The following is a 23,027-nucleotide window of genomic DNA, read 5'->3' as shown; positions in this document are numbered from 1 at the left end:
ACTACATTGTAGGTGCCAGCAAGCTCAGTTTTAAATGTACTGATTGCTGGATGCATCTCTGTATGCTGTGTAGCCCAATGGAGGAGCTTTTTTTTTATGAAAAGTAATATTTTGAGTAAACAAGCATAATTGGAAAGACAAAGGAAAAATATGATTCAAGGCTTCCCTCAAATTCATGGCATATTGCAGGATTCTGCTGCAATAAAAGTGAAATAGTAATTAAATCAGTCTGTTAACTAAAGAAACAAACACATCTTTGACTGTGAGTAAACAGTTCAAGATCACCACTGCAAGTCAGCAGTATTTACAAGTTAATGGTGCAGAGTGAGATGAGGTGGACAGGGAGCAGCCATCCTCCCTTCAGTATCATTAAGAACAAGTAGTACACACACGTGTGACCTTAACTGTTTGTGTGTTTGGCATGCATGACCATTGTCGTCAAATTGTAATTCCTACATGTCTGCTGGTTGTAACTAAAGGTGTTTGTATTAAACTTACGGGATTTAGGTTTCCAATTGAATTGAATTGAGGACTTTTAAGAAATAGAAGGAAGGCAGTTTCCATCCTTCTCCCCTCATCTGTTTTGACCAAAGGAAAACCATTTGGCTTAATTCCCCATTGTAGGTCTTGGCCTGAAGCCATCTAGGTTATTACACTTCAAGTTGATATCCTGTCAGAGAGAAGTTTTGGATCTTCCTAGTTTTCTGGGTAGGAAGAAAAAACATTTTTATCATGTCTCTAATCTGTCTATCATTTTAATTCTGTTTGCCCTGGATGTAATCTTTCTGCCAGTTGGTCTTTTTTGTTTACCTAAGCTGACCCATTGATTCTATATACCTCTGTTATTATCTCTTATTGGCCTCCTCTGTTCAACAATAATTTCTGACAGTCCTTGACTTTCCTCCACATTATTTTGTTGTGCAATAACTTCCTTTATATAAGGAGGACAGAAATACGCTCTGTACTTGTGCTCTGGGCTTGTTGCTGTCTACAGTTCCAGCACATTTTCCTCCTATAGGATTGCACAAGGTTAAATTAATATTGTCTTTTAATATCTGCTCCTGTCCCAGCCTCTGGCATTTATAGTGGCATGCAAAAGTTTGGGCACCTCTGGTCAAAATTTCTGTTACTATGAATAGTTAAGTGAGTAGAAGATGAACTGATCTCCAAAAGTCATAAAATTAAAGATGAAATATTCTTTTCAACATTTTAAGCAAGATTAGTGTATTATTTTTGTTTTGGACAATTTTAAAGTGGGAAAAAAAGGAAAGGAACACTATGCAAAAGTTTGGGCACCCCAAGAGATTTGAGCTCTCAGATAACTTTTACCAAGGTCTCAGACCTTAATTAGCTTGTTAAGGCCATGGCTTGTTCACAGTATTGTTCGGAAAGGCCAGGTGATGCAAATTTCAAAGCTTTATAAATACCCTGACTCCCCAAACCTTGTTCCAACAATCAACAGCCATGGGCTCCTCTAAGCAGCTGCCTAGCACTCTGAAAATTAAAATAAATGATGCCCACAAAGCAGGAGAAGGCTATAAGAAGATAGCAAAGCGGGGGGGGGGGGTCACATGATGACGTGGGATTGAGACGTGTAAATCCAGCTCTCCCGCAACAAGTCAGTAAAGTACAGTTTAAACAAAACAAAGTTAGTAAATATTTTCTGAAAACTATTTATAAACTTTGTAAGATTACTTTACGATATGCCTCCTAAACCGCAACAAAAGAAGTCTGCTGTTGCGAAGCGGCCGCGAGATGGGAATTAAAAAGGGCCTACTGCAACGATGGAGCCTCGGACTCAGGTTGGATCTCCTTCGGTAGAACAGGGAGCAATGGCGGTGGCAACGACTTCTTCGAAGAAGACACTGGTAATGCGCATGCGCAAAGAAGAGCGCATGTGCAAACCGACACAACGCAAACTACAAGAACCGACAGCCACTGCAATTGAAAATGACTCAGAGTCAGAATCGGATTCTGCAGAGAACATAGATGAAGAAGAGGAGGAAGAATTGGAAGCGATTGGAAGTAAGGGAGATGATAGAGACATGAGAGAAGCTATATTGCAATTAACGGCTGAATTAAGAAAAGTAAGAGAAGAACTTAGAGATATGAAGATGTGCTATGATAAAGTTAGGGCAAGACAGGACAAAATGGATAAGAAGCTTCAGCAGATGGAAAGAGCAATGGGGCATATGAATGATAGAGTGGAAAAAACAGAAAATGATTTGCTTGTCTGGAATTCGGAAAGAAACCGACTCTTGGAGAAAGTGGACATGTTGGAAAATTTTAGTAGATGTAATAATATTAAAATTGTTGGTCTTAAAGAAGGTATGGAGGGAGATAAACCAATAGAATTTTTTCAAAGATGGATCCCGGATGTTTTGCAAATGGAAGAGGAGGTTCGATCAATTGAAATTGAACTGGCACATAGAGCTTTAAGACCAAAACCAAAAGATGACCAATATCCACGATCAATTTTAATAAAATTCTTAAGATTTCAAGACAAGGAAAGGTTTCTACAGGCAGCTGCTCGAGCTGCCAAAGATAGAAAAGGGCCATTGATAATTGGAGGGAACAAAGTTTTTTTCTATCCTGATATAAGTTACGAACTTTTGAAGAGAAGGAAGAAATTTAATCCAGTGGAAAAAACCCTATGGGAGCATGGTTATCAATTTACACTGCGTTATCCTGCAACTTTGAAGATTTTTTTGTCTGGTGGAGAAAAAAGATTTTTTGATGATTATCAGAAAGCAGAGCAGTTTGTGTGAGATTCTCTGAAAACTCACCGGACACAAGAACAAACCCAGGAGAGCGAGATAGATTGAAGATGAAGATTGGGTTAAAGAATGGATTTGATGGATTCTTGAAGCTGGATGAATGTATAAATATATTATTAATTATACGAGCAGGGTAAGAAAGGTTAAAACTGGAGGAATATTAGTTGGGAATAGTAATACTAATTTTGTCTATATTTATATAATGTTTTTTTTGTTGCGGGGGAGCTGGAAGAAGCACTGATCGATTGCTACGCTAGTCATGTGTGCAAGCGTGGCTTTTGCCACGACCCGCAAAATGGAGGGGGGTAATGTTGTGTATCCTTTCATTCACAACATTAGTGAGGGGGTATTTTGTTTTTTCTTTTTTTGTACTTTTTCTTTCTTTCTGCCTTTAAGGTTGGGAGGGAGACACATAGCAACATGGTGAAGTTTAAAGAGATTCCCCAAGGAACTATGAAAGTTGAGAAGATAAATAATGTTTTAGATTGGAGTAACGTTGTGAAGAATAATGACTAATTTATTGAATTTTTTGAGTTTTAATGTTAATGGGCTTAATGGACCAGTGAAAAGAAAAAGAATCTTAACACATATTAAAAAAATGAAGATAGATTTAGCTTTTTTACAGGAAACACACCTAACGGAAACAGAACATCAGAAACTAAAGAGAGATTGGGTGGGTAGTGTTGTTGCAGCTTCATTTAATTCAAAAGCGAGGGGAGTAGCAATTTTGATCAATAAAACGTTACCAATTAGAATACAAAATGTAATAACCGATTCTGCGGGGAGATATGTGATTATACATTGTCAACTTTTTTCTGAACTATGGACTTTTATGAATATTTATGCACCAAATGAAAATGATGCAAAATTCATACAAGAAGCTTTTCTGAATTTGACGGATGCACATGAAAAAATATTAATTGGAGGAGACTTTAATTTTTGCTTAGACCCAGTCTTAGATAGATCAACCAAGGCTGTTATAAAATCGAATGTAGTAAATTTAACTTTATCATTGATGAAGGATTTAAATCTGATTGATATATGGAGAAGAATCAATCCTAAAGAAAGAGACTATTCGTTCTATTCCCATAGACATAAAACTTACTCAAGGATAGATTTGTTTCTATTATCAATGCATATTCAACACAGAGTGAAAAATATGGAATATAAAGCAAGAATATTATCAGATCATTCCCCTTTATTAATGACAATAATAATGGCTGATAAGGAAGAAGTGGCTTATAGATGGAGATTTAATTCAACATTATTAAAACGTCAAGATTTTTGTGATTTTATGAAAAAGCAGATTCAATTTTTTTTGGATACAAATTTTCATTCAGTGGATTATAAATTTATATTATGGGATGCGATGAAAGCATATCTTAGGGGCCAGATAATAAGTTATACGTCTAAAATTAAGAAAGAATATATGGCAGAACTAGATCAATTGGAAAAAGAGATTACAAAAATAGAAAAAGAATCTCAAAGATATATGTCAGAAGAAAAACGAAAACAACTTGTCAGTAAGAAGTTACAATATAATACGCTTCAGACATATAGGACGGAAAAAGCAATTATAAGAACTAAACAAAGGTATTATGAGTTAGGTGAGAGAGCACATAAAATTCTTGCCTGGCAGTTGAAAACAGAACAAGCTTCCAAAACAATAAATGCAATTAGAACAAGGGCAAATAAAATATCTTATAAACCTTTAGAAATAAATGAAACTTTTAAAAATTTCTATTCTGAATTATATCAATCAGAATCCCAAAATGATGTTAATGAGATAGAAAGGTTTTTATCACAAGTTTCTCTTCCAAAATTGAATTTGGAAGAACAGAAGGGATTAGATATGCCTTTTACATTAAAAGAAGTTGAAGAAGCTTTAGGATCACTCCAAAGTAATAAATCTACAGGAGAAGATGGTTTTCCACCTGAATTTTATAAAAAATTTAAAGATTTATTATTTCCTCTTTTTATGGAACTAATACGTCAAGCAGAAAAAATACATAAACTTCCAGAATCTTTTTCAACAGTGATTGTAATAGTATTGCCAAAAAAAGACAGAGATCCTATGAAACCAGCATCATATAGGCCTATTTCTTTATTGAACATGAATTATAGCAAAAATTTTATCGAATAGATTATCTAAATATTTACCAAAATTAATACATATGGATCAAACAGGATTTATTAAAAATAGACAATTGGCAGATAATGTAACTCGGCTACTCAGTATAATTCATTTGGCACAAAAAAGGGATGAGAAGAGTGTAGTAGTAGCTTTGGATGCAGAAAAAGCATTTGATAGATTAGAATGGGATTTTTTATTTAAAGTACTAGAAAAATATGGGTTAGGAACATCTTTTATAAATTGGATTAAAACTTTAAATTCTAACCCTAAAGCTAAAGTGGTGACAAACTCTCAAATTTCAACACTATTCCAGTTAAAAAGGTCAACTAGACAAGGTTGTCCACTATCACCTGCTTTATTTGTATTGGCGATAGAGCCATTAGCAGAACTAATTAGAATTGATCCAGATATTATGGGTTTTAGAGTTAATCAGGAGGAATATAAAATTAATCTTTTTGCCGATGATGTTTTGATCTATTTAACAAATCCACAATATTCGTTACATAAATTATCTTCTAGATTGGATGAATATGGGAAGGTATCAGGTTACAAAATAAATTGGGATAAAAGTGAAATTTTACCTCTTACTAAAGGAGAGTATAGTCAATGTCGATTAGTAACCCAATTTAGATGGCCGGTAAATGGTATAAAATATTTAGGTATAAGACTTGATAATGATCTAAAGAATTTATATAAATTTAATTATTTACCACTATTGAAAAAAATTCAAGAAGATCTTGAGAAATGGATGATATTACCAATAACATTAGTAGGTAGAGTCAATGTTGTAAAAATGAATATATTTCCTAGATTACAGTATCTGTTTCAAACATTACCAATACAATTGCCACAGAAATTTTTTCAAGAGTTAAATAAATGTGTGAGAAAATTTCTTTGGAAAGGTAAAATGTCAAGAATATCATTGGAAAAATTGACATGTAAATTTGGGTTAGGAGGGTTACAACTTTCAAACTTTAAAAACTATTATAAAGCAAATCAACTTAGATTTATTGCATCTTTCTTCGATGATCGAAAACCAGCATGGATTAAAATAGAACTAGACAAGATAGGAGAAAATAGACCTGAAGATTTTATATATAAATGGGAATCTAAATTGATGCGGGAAAAGAAAGATTCTCCTATATTAACACATTTGATTGATCTATGGAATAAGATAAATGTTGATAATGAAACACAGGAGTCTCTTTTAGCAAGGAGACCTTTGTTCCAAAACAGACTTGTTCCTTTTACAATGGACAATCAACTTTTATATAATTGGTACCAAAAAGGGATTAAATTTATAGGAAATTGTTTTGAACGAGGTATATTGATGTCATTTGAACAATTAAAGGATAAATATAAAATATCTAATAATACTTTCTTTTGTTACTTTCAATTAAGGGCTTACTTAAAAGGTAAACTGGGTCAAACAATGTTTTTGCCAAAACCTAATGAAATTGAAATTTTAATTCAAAAAGGGAAAATTAAAAAATTTATTCCTTGTATGTATAATTTGATTCAAGAACAGACAATTAAACAAGGAACCTATAAGTCAAAGCAAAAATGGGAAACAGATCTGAATATTATTATTGATGAAACAAATTGGTCAAGACTTTGTCTTGACAGTATGACAAATACAATAAATGTTCGACTTAGATTAGTACAATATAATTTTTTACATCAATTATATATTACACCGCAAAAAATAAATGGATTAAATTCAAATTTATCTGATAAATGTTTTCGGTGTAATCAAGAAATTGGTACTTTTTTACATTCAACTTGGTCTTGTTTTAAAATTCAACCCTTTTGGATAAATTTAAGAATCTTATTGGAACAAATTACTGCAATTCAACTTCCACATAACCCTGTATTATTTTTACTAGGTGATATTGAAGGGATAAAACCGAAACTTAAATTGAATAAATATCAGAAAGAATTTATAAAAATTGCATTGGCAGTAGCTAAGAAGACTATAGCAGTTACTTGGAAATCTGATTCGTATTTAAGTATGGATTGTTGGAATAATGAAATGGCTAGTTCTATTCCACTTGAAAAAATTACTTATAATTTAAGAGATAAATATGTAACATTTTTGAATATTTGGCGCCCTTATTTACAAAAGATAGGATGGCATATTTAAGTGCTCCGATAAAGACTTTGGTCACTTGGGGAAAGTAACGAATAATTATACCAAATTCATTTTGAATCCCATGGATCATGTGGAAACCTTCCAATACCCAGGCGGTTCTTTTCTTTTTTTTCTTTTTTTTTCTTTTTCTTTCTTTTTAGGTAGGACTATATATGGGGGGGGGAGGGTTAAGGGGAGGGGGGAGGGTAGATTCTTTTTTTTCATGTATTCTTTTTGAAAATTTAATAGAAATTATATTACAAAAAAAAAGATAGCAAAGCATTTTCAGGTGGCTGTTTCCTCAGTTTGTAGTGTAATTAAGAAATGGCAGTTAATGGGAACGGTGGAGGTCAAGTTGAGGTCTGGAAGACCAAGAAAACTTTCTGAGAGAACTGCTCATAGGATTGCTAGAAAGGCAAATCAAAACCCCTGTTTGACTGCAAAAGACCAGGAAGATTTAGCAGACTCTGGAGTGGTGGTGCACTGTTCTACTGTGCAGTGACACCTGCACAAATATGACCTTCATGAAAGAGTCATCAGAAGAAAACCTTTCCTGCGTCCTCACCACAAAATTCAGCGTCAGAAGTTTGCAAAGGAACATCTAAACAAGCCTGATGCATTTTGGAAACAAGTGCTGTTGACTGATGAAGTTAAAATAGAACTTTTGGCTGCAATGAGCAAAGGTATGTTTGGCGGAAAAAGGGTGCAGAATTTCATGAAAAGAGCACCTCCCCAGCTGTTAAGCATGGGGGTGGATCGATCATGCTTTGGGCTTGCGTTGCAGCCAGTGGCATGGGGAACATTGCACTGGTAGAGGGAAGAATGAATTCAATGAAATACCAGCAAATTCTGGAAGCAAACATCACACCGTCTGTAAAAAAGCCGAAGATGAAAAGAGGATGGCTTCTACAACAGGCTAATGATGGTAAACGTACCTCAAAATCCACAATAAACGACCTCAAGAGGCGCAAGCTGAAGGTTTTGCCATGGCCTTCACAGTCCCCCGACCTAAACATCATCGAAAATCTGTGGATAGACCTCAAAAGAGCAGTACATGCAAGGCGGCCCAAGAATCGCACAGAACTGGAAGCCTTTTGCAAGGAAGAATGGGCGAAAATCCCCCAAACAAGAATTGAAAGACTCTTAGCTGGCTACAGAAAGTGTTTACAAGATGTGATACTTGCCAAAGAGGGTGTTACTAAGTACTGACCATGCAGGGTGCCCAAACTTTTGCTTTGGGACCTTTTCCTTTTTTGTTATTTTGAAACTGTAGAAGATGGAAATAAAAAAGTAATCTTGCTTAAAATATGAAAGAAATGTAACATAAATTTTTACTGGAATGCCCAGACTTTTGCATACCACACTATGTTCATGCTCATAAGTATATTGTGCTCAATGTGAAGTTTATAAGCACTGTCGCATACCTTCTCCCCTCTTCCCCATTCCACCAGCAGGACACACATCTTCTGTTTCTGATTATATCCCTCTTTCACCTGACCTTGTTTCTGCAGGTAGTAGTTGCAATCTATTTAATGTTATGGGAAGTGTTACTCAAGCTTGTATGACTAGAATGTTGGGCATGTGTTTATCTCTAAGAATTATGTTATGGTTCATTTGCTGGCATATAGCTTGTGCTGCTTATGCATGATCTTGAGTCTGTGTGAGGTTGTTAAACATTAGTAGCACCAGAGTATGACTGTGTCACCCTGTTGTTTCTGTAATTCAGTCCCAAAGGCTTTTCTGGGCCACAGTTTTGCAGGCCCTGTGTGTGTGCCCTCCCATTTGACTGCAATTGGTGTCAGTGAAGCAGGTTGCCCAATCCTGGGATGAATCCACATCCCGTCAACGTTACTCTGTGCATAAATAATTTCAGCCACTGGATAGAGATGATTATGGTGTCTCTTTTAAGAAGTCAATTAATTTTATGAAATGGCTGAGTTGATGCAGAGTTTTCTGAAAATGGTTGTGGTTATTGTGACAAAATGCTACAATTACTTCAGGTGCCTTTAATCACAGTAGGAGCTACAAACATAAAAGTCCTATGTCAGAAGCACATCAAATCTATATTGAACCCATCTCTATTTCATTTCATGCATTTTCATGTATGGCCCCAAGTGTTCTGGAGATGGCTTTTTGAACTAATGGCAGGCCTTTAGAGGACCTACTCAGACATCTTACTCAGCTGAAGTGATTGTTTTGAACCTCGCATGCTTGATGAAGCAGATCTCATTGTTACTGCCAATTATGTCTGTAATGACTACAACAATACTGACTTGTTTTCTCATCAGCAATATTTTTCTAAATGTAATTGAGGGAAATTATTTAATTTAACAAATAAATATCCATTCATTAAGTTGGTGGCATTTGTGAAACTTCAAAAACAGACACAATTAATTCACATGGTTTGGAACTTGTATAACTAGTCAAAGTAAATGTATTTATTATATTTACTATGTAACCAAATAACCTAATTCTATCCATATGTCTTAAAATTCAGGTTTGTAATCTGCAACTTCAATCACAAATTGTGTTCTGCCATCTTAGTTAATCCAAAAATTAATAAATTGGTCAATGGCAGGAGCAGCTGAAACACAACAGTTTGCTGACTATTTTTAAGTTTCCTGAAGGACTGTCAATCTATATTAAAAGTTGCATTTGTTGAGCTCTGTTTTACCTGGGATGATCTAAATTTTTTTTGGAAAGGGAGAACTGAATTTTGTTACATTGCTAGCTGTAGCTATGGAGTGCAGTAGGAGTCAGTTATCTAAGTAATCACTGTGGAATTTTAGGATCTAAACAAGGTGCCCGAAGAAATTGGAATGAAAGTTGAAGTAGCTTTATTGAAGTAGCCTTCAGTGTTAGAGAATGGAAGGGCTATATTCAAAAAAAAAGCAACATACATCAAAGTTGCTGGTGAATGCAGCAGGCCAAGCAGCATCTATAGGAAGAGGCGCAGTCGACGTTTCAGGCCGAGACCCTTCGTCAGGACTAACTGAAGGAAGAGTGAGTAAGGGATTTGAAAGCTGGAGGGGGAGGGGGAGATGCAAAATGATAGGAGAAGACAGGAGGGGGAGGGATAGAGCCGAGAGCTGGACAGGTGATAGGCAAAAGGGGATACGAGAGGATCATGGGACAGGAGGTCCGGGAAGAAAGACGGGGTGGGGGTGACCCAGAGGATGGGCAAGAGGTATATTCAGAGGGACAGAGGGAGAAAAAGGAGAGTGAGAGAAAGAATGTGTGCATAAAAATGAGTAACAGCTGGGATACGAGGGGGAGGTGGGGCCTAGCGGAAGTTAGAGAAGTCAATGTTCATGCCATCAGGTTGGAGGCTACCCAGACGGAATATAAGGTGTTGTTCCTCCAACCTGAGTGTGGCTTCATCTTTACAGTAGAGGAGGCCGTGGATAGACATGTCAGAATGGGAATGGGATGTGGAATTAAAATGTGTGGCCACTGGGAGATCCTGCTTTCTCTGGCGGACAGAGCGTAGATGTTCAGCAAAGCGGTCTCCCAGTCTGCGTCGGGTCTCACCAATATATAAAAGGCCACATCGGGAGCACCGGACGCAGTATATCACCCCAGTCGACTCACAGGTGAAGTCATGCCTCACCTGGAAGGACTGTTTGGGGCCCTAAATGGTGGTAAGGGAGGAAGTGTAAGGGCATGTGTAGCACTTGTTCCACTTACACGGATAAGTGCCAGGAGGGAGATCAGTGGGGAGGGATGGGGGGGACGAATGGACAAGGGAGTTGTGTAGGGAGCGATCCCTGCGGAATGCAGAGATAGGGGGGGAGGGAAAGATGTGCTTAGTGGTGGGATCCCGTTGGAGGTGGCGGAAGTTACGGAGAATAATATGTTGGACCCGGAGGCTGGTGGGGTGGTAGGTGAGGACCAGGGGAACCCTATTCCTAGTGGGGTGGTGGGAGGATGGAGTGAGAGCAGATGTACGTGAAATGGAGGAGATGCGTTTAAGAGCAGAGTTGATAGTGGAGGAAGGGAAGCCCCTTTCTTTAAAAAATGAAGACATCTCCCTCGTCCTAGAATGAAAAGCCTCATCCTGAGAGCAGATGCGGCGAAGACGGAGGAATTGCGAGAAGGGGATGGCGTTTTTGCAAGAGACAGGGTGAGAAGAGGAATAGTCCAGATAGCTGTGAGAGTCAGTAGGCTTATAGTAGACATCAGTGGATAAGCTGTCTCCAGAGACAGAGACAGAAAGATCTAGAAAGGGGAGGGAGGTGTCGGAAATGGACCAGGTAAACTTGAGGGCAGGGTGAAAGTTGGAGGCAAAGTTAATAAAGTCAACGAGTTCTGCATGCGTGCAGGAAGCAGCGCCAATGCAGTCGTCGATATAGCGAAGGAAAAGTGGGGGACAGATACCGGAATAGGCACGGAACATAGATTGTTCCACAAACCCAACAAAAAGGCAGGCATAGCTAGGACCCATACGGGTGCCCATAGCTGCACCTTTAGTTTGGAGGAAATGGGAGGAGCAAAAGGAGAAATTATTAAGAGTAAGGACTAATTCCGCTAGACAATGGCTATATTCAATGTCAGTAAGAATATGAATGTATTGAGCAATATTTACGCAATTAATATTGTGATTTGTTTTGCATATCTAACAGCTAGTAAAATGGCAATGATGCGTGCAGAATGTTTAGAACAGATGAGGAAGGAAAGGTGCTTGATCATTTCTAGTTAGTTTAAATTTATACCTGAGGATAGAGAATTTAATTTAATCTCTGAATTGTGGTTATCAGCAGATTTTTCAGTTTAAATGTGTAACTTAAACTTGAATATGAAGATGCCATTTTTAATAAAACATTTCTATTTTTGTAGGTTTAGTCAAATCTCAACATTTTACTCAATGCCAGCTTTATTTTCATATGGAAGCCTAGAAGTGAATACTGGATGGATAATTATTGATGGGGGATAGCAGCCGAGTCTGAGCTTATTCGCACCCAATGTCCTATGAAAAGAAATCATCAGGTTTCCATTTGAAGTCCAGAATATTTTACACTGCATTACTGTACTGTTTTTTTAAGTGAACTGCCATTTTGTTCACTCTTTATCTTTTTGACTTTAAAATGGCTTTGCATTGATCCATAAAGCTCAAGATAAATAAATAATACAAATGAAAATTGTAATTACCCAACTACCACCACCATCAACATTTTGAGTAGACCCTCAGGTGACTTTCATTCAGCTAAATATGTGTAAATCATTGAAAGGTTTTCATTCTATAAAGCTTCTTTTTGAAAATATATTATAGATGGATGGGAAATTGAATGAAAGCTCTAGGTAAATCAGGTTTTAGGTTAGTTCAGGCTAAGGTGGTTATATTGCAAATGTCAGGTTTGCTTGATTATTTCTGTAACTAGCCTTGTGTTTAGTCTGGTATTGAAGCCAGTATATGTGAGGAAGCCTCTAAAGAATCTGAAGGACTTGTGCTTTTAATTAATCTTTGATTGAATGGAGCTAATTTCTGCAATGGCTATTGATAAATTGGGCATAAAGGCCACAAATATAGGGATGTAACCAGTGTTTTTGTGGAGCGTGATACTCAGTACCCCAACAAACCCTAGAAGGAAAATTTAATTTGTGTGAAGTGAATTTTATGTCGTGTGCCTCAATCTTTGTATTTTTAATTTTCATTGTATTGCAGATTGCCCAACACTCTTTCTTTCAGATTTGTTATATTCCAGGAGTTTTATATTACCAAGAGAGTGATTAGAAGATGGGATTTAATATCACAAGGAGCAGCTGAGGTGAAGCATAGATGTTTTAAAGGAGAAACCATTATTTTTGACATAATCGGAAGCAGAAAATATACCTTGAGCATTTAATTGTTTATCTTTGGGTGCCAAGAGGTTTTCTATGATTGGGGCTGTCAATTATTTGTATTTTATGAGCACAATTAATACAAAAGATGTTCCCGGACCAGAGGGTTTGACTGGTCAGGAAAGACTGTGCAGGCTGGAGTCCAGGAGGCTAACAAGTGACTTTATGGAAGTTCATAAAATCATGAGGGGCATAACTAGGCTGAACGGTTACAGCGTACTCCCCCAGGGTAGGGGAGTCTAAAACTAGAGAGATTTAACATGAAAGGGGGAAAATCTTTAAAGGGACATGAGGAAAATTTTCATACTGTGACTGGTAGGTATGTGGAATGAGGTGTCAAAGGAGTGGGAGAGGTGGGTACAATTTCAATATTGAATTGGTACTTAGTCATGTACATGGATACTACAGGTTTAGAGGGATTTGGGCCGATTAGGCAAATTGATAATTTGAACCGAGGGGTCTGTTTCTATGCTGTATTGCTCCACGACTAAGGCAGATTAACAAGTCTATTTTTAAAGCAAATTCATTGCTCACATCAACAGGATAAAACATTGTTCTGAGATTTCTGTTGAGCAACGATCTCTGCCTGCACTCATTGCTGACCTACATATCTCTAGTGACACAGCCTTCCCCAGCAGCAAGGTTAACACAGACAGTGTGTCAATTGGTGACAAGTGTGTGCGTATGTGTGGTTCAGCACCAGCAGAAAATTTCCTGGCCAAGGTTGTTCCTAAACAGCTTCTGATTCCTTGTTCTACAGTATAAACTGCAATTTATTGATGGTCTTTTTCAAAAAGAAAGAGATAAATACGTCTATATGCCCCTTATAGATTAAAGTAGGCAAAATAGCTATGTGGCATGCAGGAGAAAGAGAAATATTGGAAGCATATTTTGGTTTTGCAACAGTGGAGTGACCCAGAAACATTGGAAACAAAATACTTAATGAGATTTAAGAGGAGGCTGCAGGCATGGTTAGCTCATTGATTTTGGTTGTTGTGTTTTTTTTTTGTTTTTACTTTACTTTATCGTGATCCCTGTAGGTTTGAAATTGGAAAATGTGGTTTAGCAGTTTAAGCAAGCAAGGAACCAAGAGCCAGTTAGACTGGCATGGTAAATAGAAGAAATGCTGGAATCTCCAGTGATACGATAACACAGTTCTTAAAAATCACACAAAATTTAGGTTATTGATTTCTGAATAGCAAAAACTGTAGAATTTATTTATATTTACAAAATTAATTCAATAATGTATAAGTACTATTTAATAAAAATTAATGCTAATGGAATTAGCATAATAAATTAGTCTACTGAGAATTAAAATTGGTAAGCATAAAATAGAAAGTAGGAATAAACTGGTGAGTTGAGGGTTGGCAGACTATCGTCTGATGGGATTAACAAAGTCGGTGCTTGTGCCCAATCAACAGCATAGTGTTTAAAAGGGGGGACTGTATTGGTGGCACGAAGCTTAGTAGAAATGGGATATAGATTCCTTGTATACCAGTTGTAGAAAATTCATGTATTTATTACAAGCTATTCAGAAAACTAATTATATTAGCGAGATTAGGAGAGATAATTCATTTCCTTTTTCCATTTAACTGGACTGGAGTGGTTGATCCATCAGTAAATGCTTGTTTGCATTTCTGATTTAATTTGTATTGGAAAAGATTCTCCTAGATATAGCAAAACTTCAAGTGTATTTAAAGCAAACTTGTGTTCAAGTTCAAGTCCACGCATGAATACCTGTGAATACAGCCAAACAAAACAGCGAATCCCCGGGGCTGAAGTGCAAATCTCTGTGCCAATGATCTTTCACAGCACAAGGCACACATGACACATATAAAACAGCAGTGAAATATAGTCACACAAAAAAAATATACTCCAAGTTCCTGAGTCCACGAATGATGCAGTAGTCTGCAATTGAGCACAGTACATCTTGTCTTCTGCCAAGTGAACTCCAGCATGGACGCTGTGCCACACTGCCTCTTGCACTCTGATGGAGCATACAGACTCTGCCTCACTCCTGGGTGGCTACAAACAGGCGACACTGCGGATTGAGGCCCTGTCCTTGTTGCGACTGAGGCCACGAAGACCACCACCCCAGCCTCCACCACCAACGTTGTCTGTTCCAGCTGTCCGCCAATAAAACAGTGATATATTGGCTGCATTGCAGACCTTAGGAAACACTAACCCGTTTTTTCCATTCAATCTAGCATAGTTATATCAGGTCTTTGACATTGCTCCCAGTTTCAGATGTATTTACTAGCTTGCTTTTCTCCAAAAGGGGACGATTTTTTTGAATTAAATGTTATTTGTTATTTGGATATTTCCCTCTTCAGTTAGGTGACTGTGGTGGCGGCTAAGCATTAGAGCCTTGTGCTGAACCTGTGCTGGTGGTAATTGAGTTGTTTTTTGCCAATCTGAACTGACTGGAGTCTGCAAGTGAGGAAATCGATGGTTCAGTTGCTCAAGGTGGTATTGAGGTCTAGGTTTAGGACGTTATTAATTTTCACGGGATGAGAGTGTTGAATGCAGAGCTGTAGTCAATGAAGAGCATCCTGATGTATGCATCTTCACTGTCCAAGGCTGAGTGGAGCCAAAGAATGGCATCTGCTGTTGACCAATTGTGATGGTAAGCAATTGAAGGCGATTCAGTTCACTCCTCAGGCAAGAGTTGATGTTCCATGACCGGCCTCCAAAGCATTTGTTCACAGTTGATGTACCTGCAAGTCATTGAGTTAGGCTACCACGATCTTCTTGGGATCTAGTACAACTGAAGCCTGCTTGAAGCAGGTGGGTATCTCAGACTGCTGAAGCGAGAGGAAAAAGATGTCAGTAAGCACTCCTGCCAGTTGATTAGCGCAGGTCTTCAGTACTCAGGGAGGTACGTCCTCTGGGCCAGATGCTTTCTGTGGGTTCACCCTCCTGAATTATGCTCTGATGTCGGCGTATAAGACTGAAATCACAGGCTCGTTGGGGGCTGTGGGAGTTTGTGAAAGGTGTTCATGATACCTTCTCGTGTAACTGGATCTCAGTCTCCTCACTTGCGGACCCCAGTCAGTATGGATTGTCAACCACATTTCCTCCGCAATCACCATCAGCACAGGTGCACCACAGGGCCGTGTGTTTAGGCCAGTGCTCTACTGGCTTTAGACTTAAGACTGTGAGGCATAGCATATTCCACTGCCATATTCAAGTTTGATGGAAACACCACTGTTGTTGGATAAATCAGAGGTGGAGATGAATCAGCATAAAGGAAGGAGAATGCAAGATTTGGTTGAATGGTGCCTGAACACCAAACCCTCACTCAACATCAGCAAAACCAAAGAGCTGATTATTGACTACAGGAGGTGGAAACTGTAGGTCTGTGAGTAGGCTTCCTCAGGAGATCAGAGATGGAGAGGGTCAGAAACTTTAAGTTCCTTGGCTCCATTACCAAGAAGGCACAGCAGCACCCCTACTTTCTTAGAGGTTTGTGCAGATTTGGCATGTCATTTAAAACTTTGACAAACTTTGGCAAACTTGTACAGATGTGTGATGGAGAGTGTCCTGACTGGTTTCATCGTGGCCTGGTTTGTAAGCACCTATGCCTAAGAATGGACAAGCCGACAAAAAGTAGTGAATACAGCCCAGTCCATCACAGGAAAAGCCTTCCCCACCATTGAGCACGTTTACAAGGACCGCTTCCTTAGGAAAGCAGCATCCATTATCAAAGACCCCGTCCATCCACGCCACACTATTTTCTCACTACTACCATCGGGCTGGAGCTACGGGAGCCTTGGGTTCCATACCATCAGGTTCAGAAACAGTTATTATCTGTTGAGTAAGAGATTGGTGCTGTGGCAGTATTTAACCAGATTTTTCATTCTTCTTCTTAAATGCCAACTCGTCACCATCTTGATTCGTCGAACAACTGTGGTGTTGTCAACAAGCCTGAATATGGCAGTAGAGTGTGCTAAGCTTCACAGTCTTGAGTCTAAAGCCAGCAGAGCACTGGGCTAAGTTCACAGCCTTGTGGTGCACCTGTGCTGATGGTGATCGTGGAGATGTAGTTGCCAATCCGAACTGACTGGGGTCTACAAGTAAGGAGATCAAGGATCCAGTTACACAAGGAGGTATTATGAACACCCTTCACAAACTCCCTCAGACCCAACTCCCTCAGCCTGTGATTTCAGTCTCTTACATTGATGTGAGAGCATCCTTCAGGAGGGTGAACCCATGGAAAGCATCTGGCCCAGTTGTTGTATCTGGCCGAGTACTGACGACCTGAGCTAATCAGCTGGCTGGAGTATTTACCAGCATCACCTTGAGCTTGAATCTTCAATTTCCTCAGTGCAGACCCTAGGCAGTTTAGCAAAAAACTTCTCAATCACCAAGGACATGGCCTCAAACCACAGTGTGGCCTGTTTGTAGCCTCCCAGGGGAGAAACATCAACCTTCAGGCTCCTGAACCAGCGTGGATACCTGCACGCACATCAGTACTGAACTGCTTCACAACCTATGGACACTACTTGCTGTCTATTTGATTTTTTTGTAATCACTCAGTTTGGCATTTTATGCATGTTGGGTGTTTGTCCATCTTTCTGTGTGTGTGTAATTTTTCATTGATTCTATTGTGTTTCGTATCTACTGTGAATGCCTGCATGAAAATGAATATCAAGATAGTATATGGTGACGTATACTTTGAAAATAAATTTGCTTTTCACTTCGAGCCCAAATGCTTTGAAATAGTGGTATGTCATATTGCACCGGGAAATATTGATAAAGAATATTTGTATGATCATGACTTGTTTACTTTTTCATTTTTTAACATTATTGCTTCTCCTTGTGTTATTCAGAAAGTTTTGGCTAAAATGAATTGGAAAAAGTGACGTTCACTTTGTTTCACTTTTATTTTGTTACCAAGTTTAATTAATGTAGGATTAACAAAATGCAATATCAACATGTGAAGTGAACAAGAATGCTATGTTCTTTGTGCAGGGTTCTTAGAAGTCTTCCATCTAAATAGAAAATCTACTGAATACCAACTATGAAAAGAACAAAATCATTTCTGTTGCCAGCAGTGAGGTTGCCCATTGTTCTTTGGCAAGTCACTTCCAAAACTGAAAGCTGGCTAACTGTTTCAATAATTTTTCCTGTGATTTACATGTCTGTCTTTCCTTTTCCAGGCAACCCATACAGGCATGCGGACATACATTTACAGTATGAACTCTATTATTGGCTCCCAGGCAGACCGTACAAGCATGAGAACGTACTATTTCAGTGCTGATACTCTGGAGGATAGGAACGGCTGGATCAGGGCTATGAACCAGGCTGCCCTTATGCAAACTAATACTTTAAAAAGGTTACTCTTTACTGTTATTCAATAATAGGAACCTGCATATGTTTAAAAATGTGTTGTTTTGTTGATTTTAGTTCCACAGCTGATAATGATTTCTTTCCGTTTGAAGTGATAGCAAAATGACATACTGTTTGCTAGTTTTGGAGATCTAGGGTTTGTGGATTTAAATATTAAGTGATTTCTGGAGTCAAGGACAAATAACTTAAACCTTAATTAACTTTACTGGAATAAGTGAATTGGTCATTTAGGTTTGTGGAAATTTTCAGCCCCCAAATAGTTGATTTGTTAATGCCTAACAGCTGCAGCATTCAGGAAAAAAATCCTTGACATATGTTTTCAGTAAATGATTGGATTTGGTGTGAAATTCAGCTTTCCTATTGTTGATGTTTAACACTGTTGCTTCGTTATGCTTGAAGCCCTTTTGACAAAGTACTCAAGTTCAGTACTCTCCAACTCCAGAAACGAGTTGCAAACAGAAGGGTAGTACATCACGCTGAGCGCTAGTGTCTTTCACACCCCACTGCAGGGCAGTGTACTCAGCCGGCTGCTGTTCATGCTGCTGACTCACGACTTCACTGCCAGACCCTGCATAAAGTGCATTGTCAAGTTCTCTGTTGATACGACAGTGGTCGGCCTCATCAGCAGCAGCAATGATGAATCAGCATACAGAGAGGAGGCAGAGAGGCCTGTCAGGTGGTGTGAGAACAACAACCAGAGTCTCAACACAGCCTAGAGATGACTGTGGACTCGAGGAAGGCACGGTCAGCTGCTCTCTATTGTACATCAGTGGCTGTGCTGTAGAGAGAGAGAAGAGCACAAAGTTCCTTGGTGTGCACGTCAAGTCACTTTTTATTGTCATTTCAACCATAACTGCTGGTACAGAACATAGTAAAAATGAGACAGCGTTTTCTGGGACCATGGTGCTACATGAAACAATACAAAAACTACACTGAACTACGTAAGAAAAAACACAAAAACTACACTAGACTACAGATGATCTAACCAGGGCCCACAACATCTCATTAGTCACAGCGGCATCTACACTTTTTGAGGAAGACTGAGGTGTGCAAGGCTCCTGTCTCACTCTAACAACTTTCAGAGTGTCCTGTCAGGCTGCTGAAAGACCCTACAAGGATGGTAAAAATCTCTGAGAGGAACACTGGGGTCTCCCTCCCTGTTTGTGACATTAACTAGGAGTGTAGCAGGTGAAGGGCCCCAAGCATTGTAGAGGATTCCTGCCACCCACCCAACTATATCTGTGACCCACTACCATCAGGAAGGAGGTGCGGGAACATCAAGACTAGGATTGCCGGACTGGGTAACAGTTTCTTCCCTCATGCTGTGAGACTAATGAATATTCTGCCACCGCTGAGATTTTGTCACTAGGACAGCGAGCTGTGTGCACTTCACATACATTTTCAATTATATTTTATTAAAGTATGTGTGGTAATATTTTGTTTTATGTGCCGTGTGTGATATATGCATTGTGTGTGTAACGTGATCCAGAGGAATGTTACTTGGTTGTACATATGTAAATTCAGGTGACAGTAAACTTGAAATTGATTGCACAAAATTTTTGTTTCTTTGTTAGTGAGAAAAATTGTAAATTGACATCTAATTATTCAAGAAATATTTATGCATTTCCCTTTATTTGCTGGAATACTATATCACTGCTGATTTGTGTGGTAAACTAGTTATCTGTGAGACAATACGATTGGATTAAATGGAGGGAATAGGGTGTCATTCAAATTTAACTTGGCCTGTTAGCTCGAAGTTCACTTGCATTGTTTGCCAATTAAGATTTGTGTTGTTCTTTCCTGGCTGGGGCAGCAGGAATTTGCAATCTTTTCGACCTGTTGTCCTCTGGAATATAAGGGTGGTTACAGGCATTCATTCATACAAGTAGAGTGGGTTACAAGTCATTTTCTCTGACCCAAAAGCACAGACAGAGGAATCATGCGGCTTCTCAGGGCTTGCAGACTTCATACCAATCTGGGGTTCTGTTGATTGTGCTTTTCTAGCAAGGCATGTCAGATCATGAGATGTGCTGCCACTGGAAAGGAATCCAACCCCTTAATGTCCCTGGTATGTGATTTTTTTTTTTTAACCAGAATTTTGTGATCAGTCAAAGTGCCTTCCTGTTGAGCCTACTGTTCCATCTGCCTTTGCGCCGCTGAAATAGATTGAGAAGAGGTGACTGAATGTGGAGAGCATGTTGCTCGAGGCATGGCTTGCTTCACAGCTTGCATACAAAGAATGCCAAGGAGCTGCAGGTTTTGTGAGTGCATGGTACACTAATATGCTACCCACGCTACCTGGATGGATCTGGATGAACTGTGCAGCTTTGTGGTAGCTTGTTGTTTGTTATACCAACCAGACATCCCACCCTGCAAAAACTCATTTCAGGGAGGTAACACCAATACTTGAGCAGCCTTCCCTGCACTTAGCCTCCCTAACATGTTGTGGTCCCTGAAAGAAATAAAAGCATAAGCTGTATCCTTATTATTCTGTCTTATGCAGAAAATGTGACATTAAAATATGTACTTATATTATTATGGAGTCGTTTTTTTATTCTATTACAACTTCAAGCAAGTCTACAGGGAATTTGGCCTCAGGCACATAGGACACCAATGGAGTAGCTCCTCAGCAGCCAGCCAGCTAGTTTAAATAACGTTAGCTGTGCTAATGAATGAATGACACCTGTTAAACTCACCTCAACATGTCTTTTACAGTCTTAACCCACCATGGGCAATAGAGAAGTCACTGCTGCAAACAGTGCACCAAGCAACAGTTGATTTCCAGGATATTGTATATAATTTGCGGGCATCAGGGAGCCGCTATCAATATACGGGAGACTCCCCGATCTTCCGGGAGAGGTGGGATTCTGCACTAACTCATCATTGCCAGTTATAGAGTGAGAAACTAGGGCTGGAGGAGAAAAGATGGAAGCTGGATGGCCCCTTTCTGCCTGGTCCAGCTATGATTTTCTCATTGAATTCTAGTAATAGGAAATGTAATCTGAATGCCCATTCACCCAGAAGTCCCACTGCTTGCCTTCCTTTCTGCTAACTTGGGCACCTGCTTGGGTGCAGTGCAAAAATTAAACCCAAAACAAAATTTTAACCAATTTATGAGCCCCAGGTTGCCATATTGCATCGCAGGAGCAATTAATATTTTTGTCTTCCATATCACTTTTCCTATCAGTGGAACCATGCAGATGCCCAAGTTGCTCGACCTTCGTGTTGGAATTTGCTGACTTTCAGCTGTGACTGCAGGTAGCTTTTCTTAATATCAAAGATGCCTGTGCCTAGAAAGCCTCTGTTTACATTGCAACGTCTGGACATAGCTTATAGCAGTCAAGATTGACTAAGGAGCCTAGATGCTAGCAGTATGGTAATGGTGAAGAACCATAAACTGATGACTGTAGGTTTGTACTCCACTGAATGTCTTGTGTTCTATTGGAACTGGCACGTAGCGATCTGGAGCGAGTGCAGGATTTCTGTGAGAGCCTACAAACCCTTTTGAATAGTGGTATCTACAAACACAATGGCATTAGTTTAATCTAGCATGATGGCAAACTGAGCTTGCAGACAGAATTTTGATAAACCACTGCAAAATCAGTGATCCTTGATTTAAATGGAAGGCTCATGGATAATTGGACTCTTTTTTTATTCATGTCTTGTCATGTGAACATTACTTGCAAGGCCGGCAGTATTATTTTTACTGTCACTCATTACCTCAGTGAAGCTAATTGTGAGCCTTCAGAAAGTCGTACGTTTCCCCACATATTAAAGGCAGCTATCGTAAGGCTGATCCCTCACCTGGATTTGCTGCCCTTGGTCCCCCACAGCACACCTGAATGTCCAGATGCAGTGGTTTCATCATTCTGGCCTGCCCTGTTTCAGAGTCATTCAAGTTTTGTATGAGGGCAATGTTGGAATTGAGAGACCACATCCCCAAAACATCCGGAAGCCTTTTGCAGCCATTGTAGCTTGAGGACTGCGCCTTTCTGTCAGCAAAAGTAGTAACTGATTTCTAAGTGTCTGTGAAATTCAGAGAAATTTAAATGTTTTAAAATTGAAAAGAAGAAAGATAAAATACTTGTAACTTAAAAATACCAAATGAAAGCCAGATAATTAGTGAAATAAAAGCATAGTGCTAGATCTGCTTAGCACATTATGCAGCTTTCTACACAGAGTCAATGCTTCATGTCAATTATCCTCGGTTCGATTGCCAGTAGCTGCTGTTTTTAAAGTAATTAAATAGTGCATTGTTCCTTTTGGCTTTCAAGTCCTTTGCTTTGCAATCGCTTGAAATTATTTGAGTTTCTTATCCAGATTTAAGAGCCCTTTTTTTTTAGCCTTTTCCAACTCTCCCTTGCCTCTTGCCCCCACTTTTGCTCAAGCTGTCACAAATCTCAGCAAGATCGGGCTGAAGGATTCCCACATGGAGTCCAACAGAAGAGCAAGCTGACATATTCAGTAGTCTGAAACACTACTGGTATTGTCTTTTGACAGCGTGTGCACTGAAGTCTGTGACTTCTATTTCAAAGGCTGAACATAAGAGACCTGCAGGGATAGGCTATTTGGTAACTCTCTTGTACCATCTCTATCATTCAAACACCGTGATTTTGTTAATATCAAAAAAATATTCAAAACAGAGGGTATCATGGTAGTGTGGTGGTTAGCCCAATGCTATTACAGCTTGGGGCGTCGGAGTTCAATTCTGACGTCGTCTGTAAGGAGGTTGTACGTCCTTCCCGTGAGCGCCTAGCTTCCTCTGGGTGCTCTGGTTTCCTCCCACAGTCCAAAG

General features: G+C 39.0%; 1 protein-coding gene across 11 annotated transcripts in view; it reads left to right on the top strand.

The window, feature by feature from the left end:
- plekha7b (pleckstrin homology domain containing, family A member 7b) overlaps positions 1–23,027 on the top strand; it is a 423,431-nt gene that overhangs the window by 291,261 nt on the left and 109,143 nt on the right. For all 11 annotated transcript variants that reach the window (XM_063061934.1, XM_063061933.1, XM_063061932.1 and 8 more), the window contains one exon: positions 18,043–18,218. In XM_063061934.1, coding sequence (XP_062918004.1) covers positions 18,043–18,218 — 176 coding nt within the window. The remainder of the gene's footprint in view (positions 1–18,042; positions 18,219–23,027) is intronic.

The sequence above is a fragment of the Mobula hypostoma genome, chromosome 11 (genome assembly GCF_963921235.1).
Source record: "Mobula hypostoma chromosome 11, sMobHyp1.1, whole genome shotgun sequence".
NCBI lineage: Eukaryota > Metazoa > Chordata > Chondrichthyes > Myliobatiformes > Myliobatidae > Mobula > Mobula hypostoma.
The sequence above is the reverse complement of the archived record's forward strand: the minus strand, read 5'-3'. Positions and strand labels throughout refer to the sequence as shown.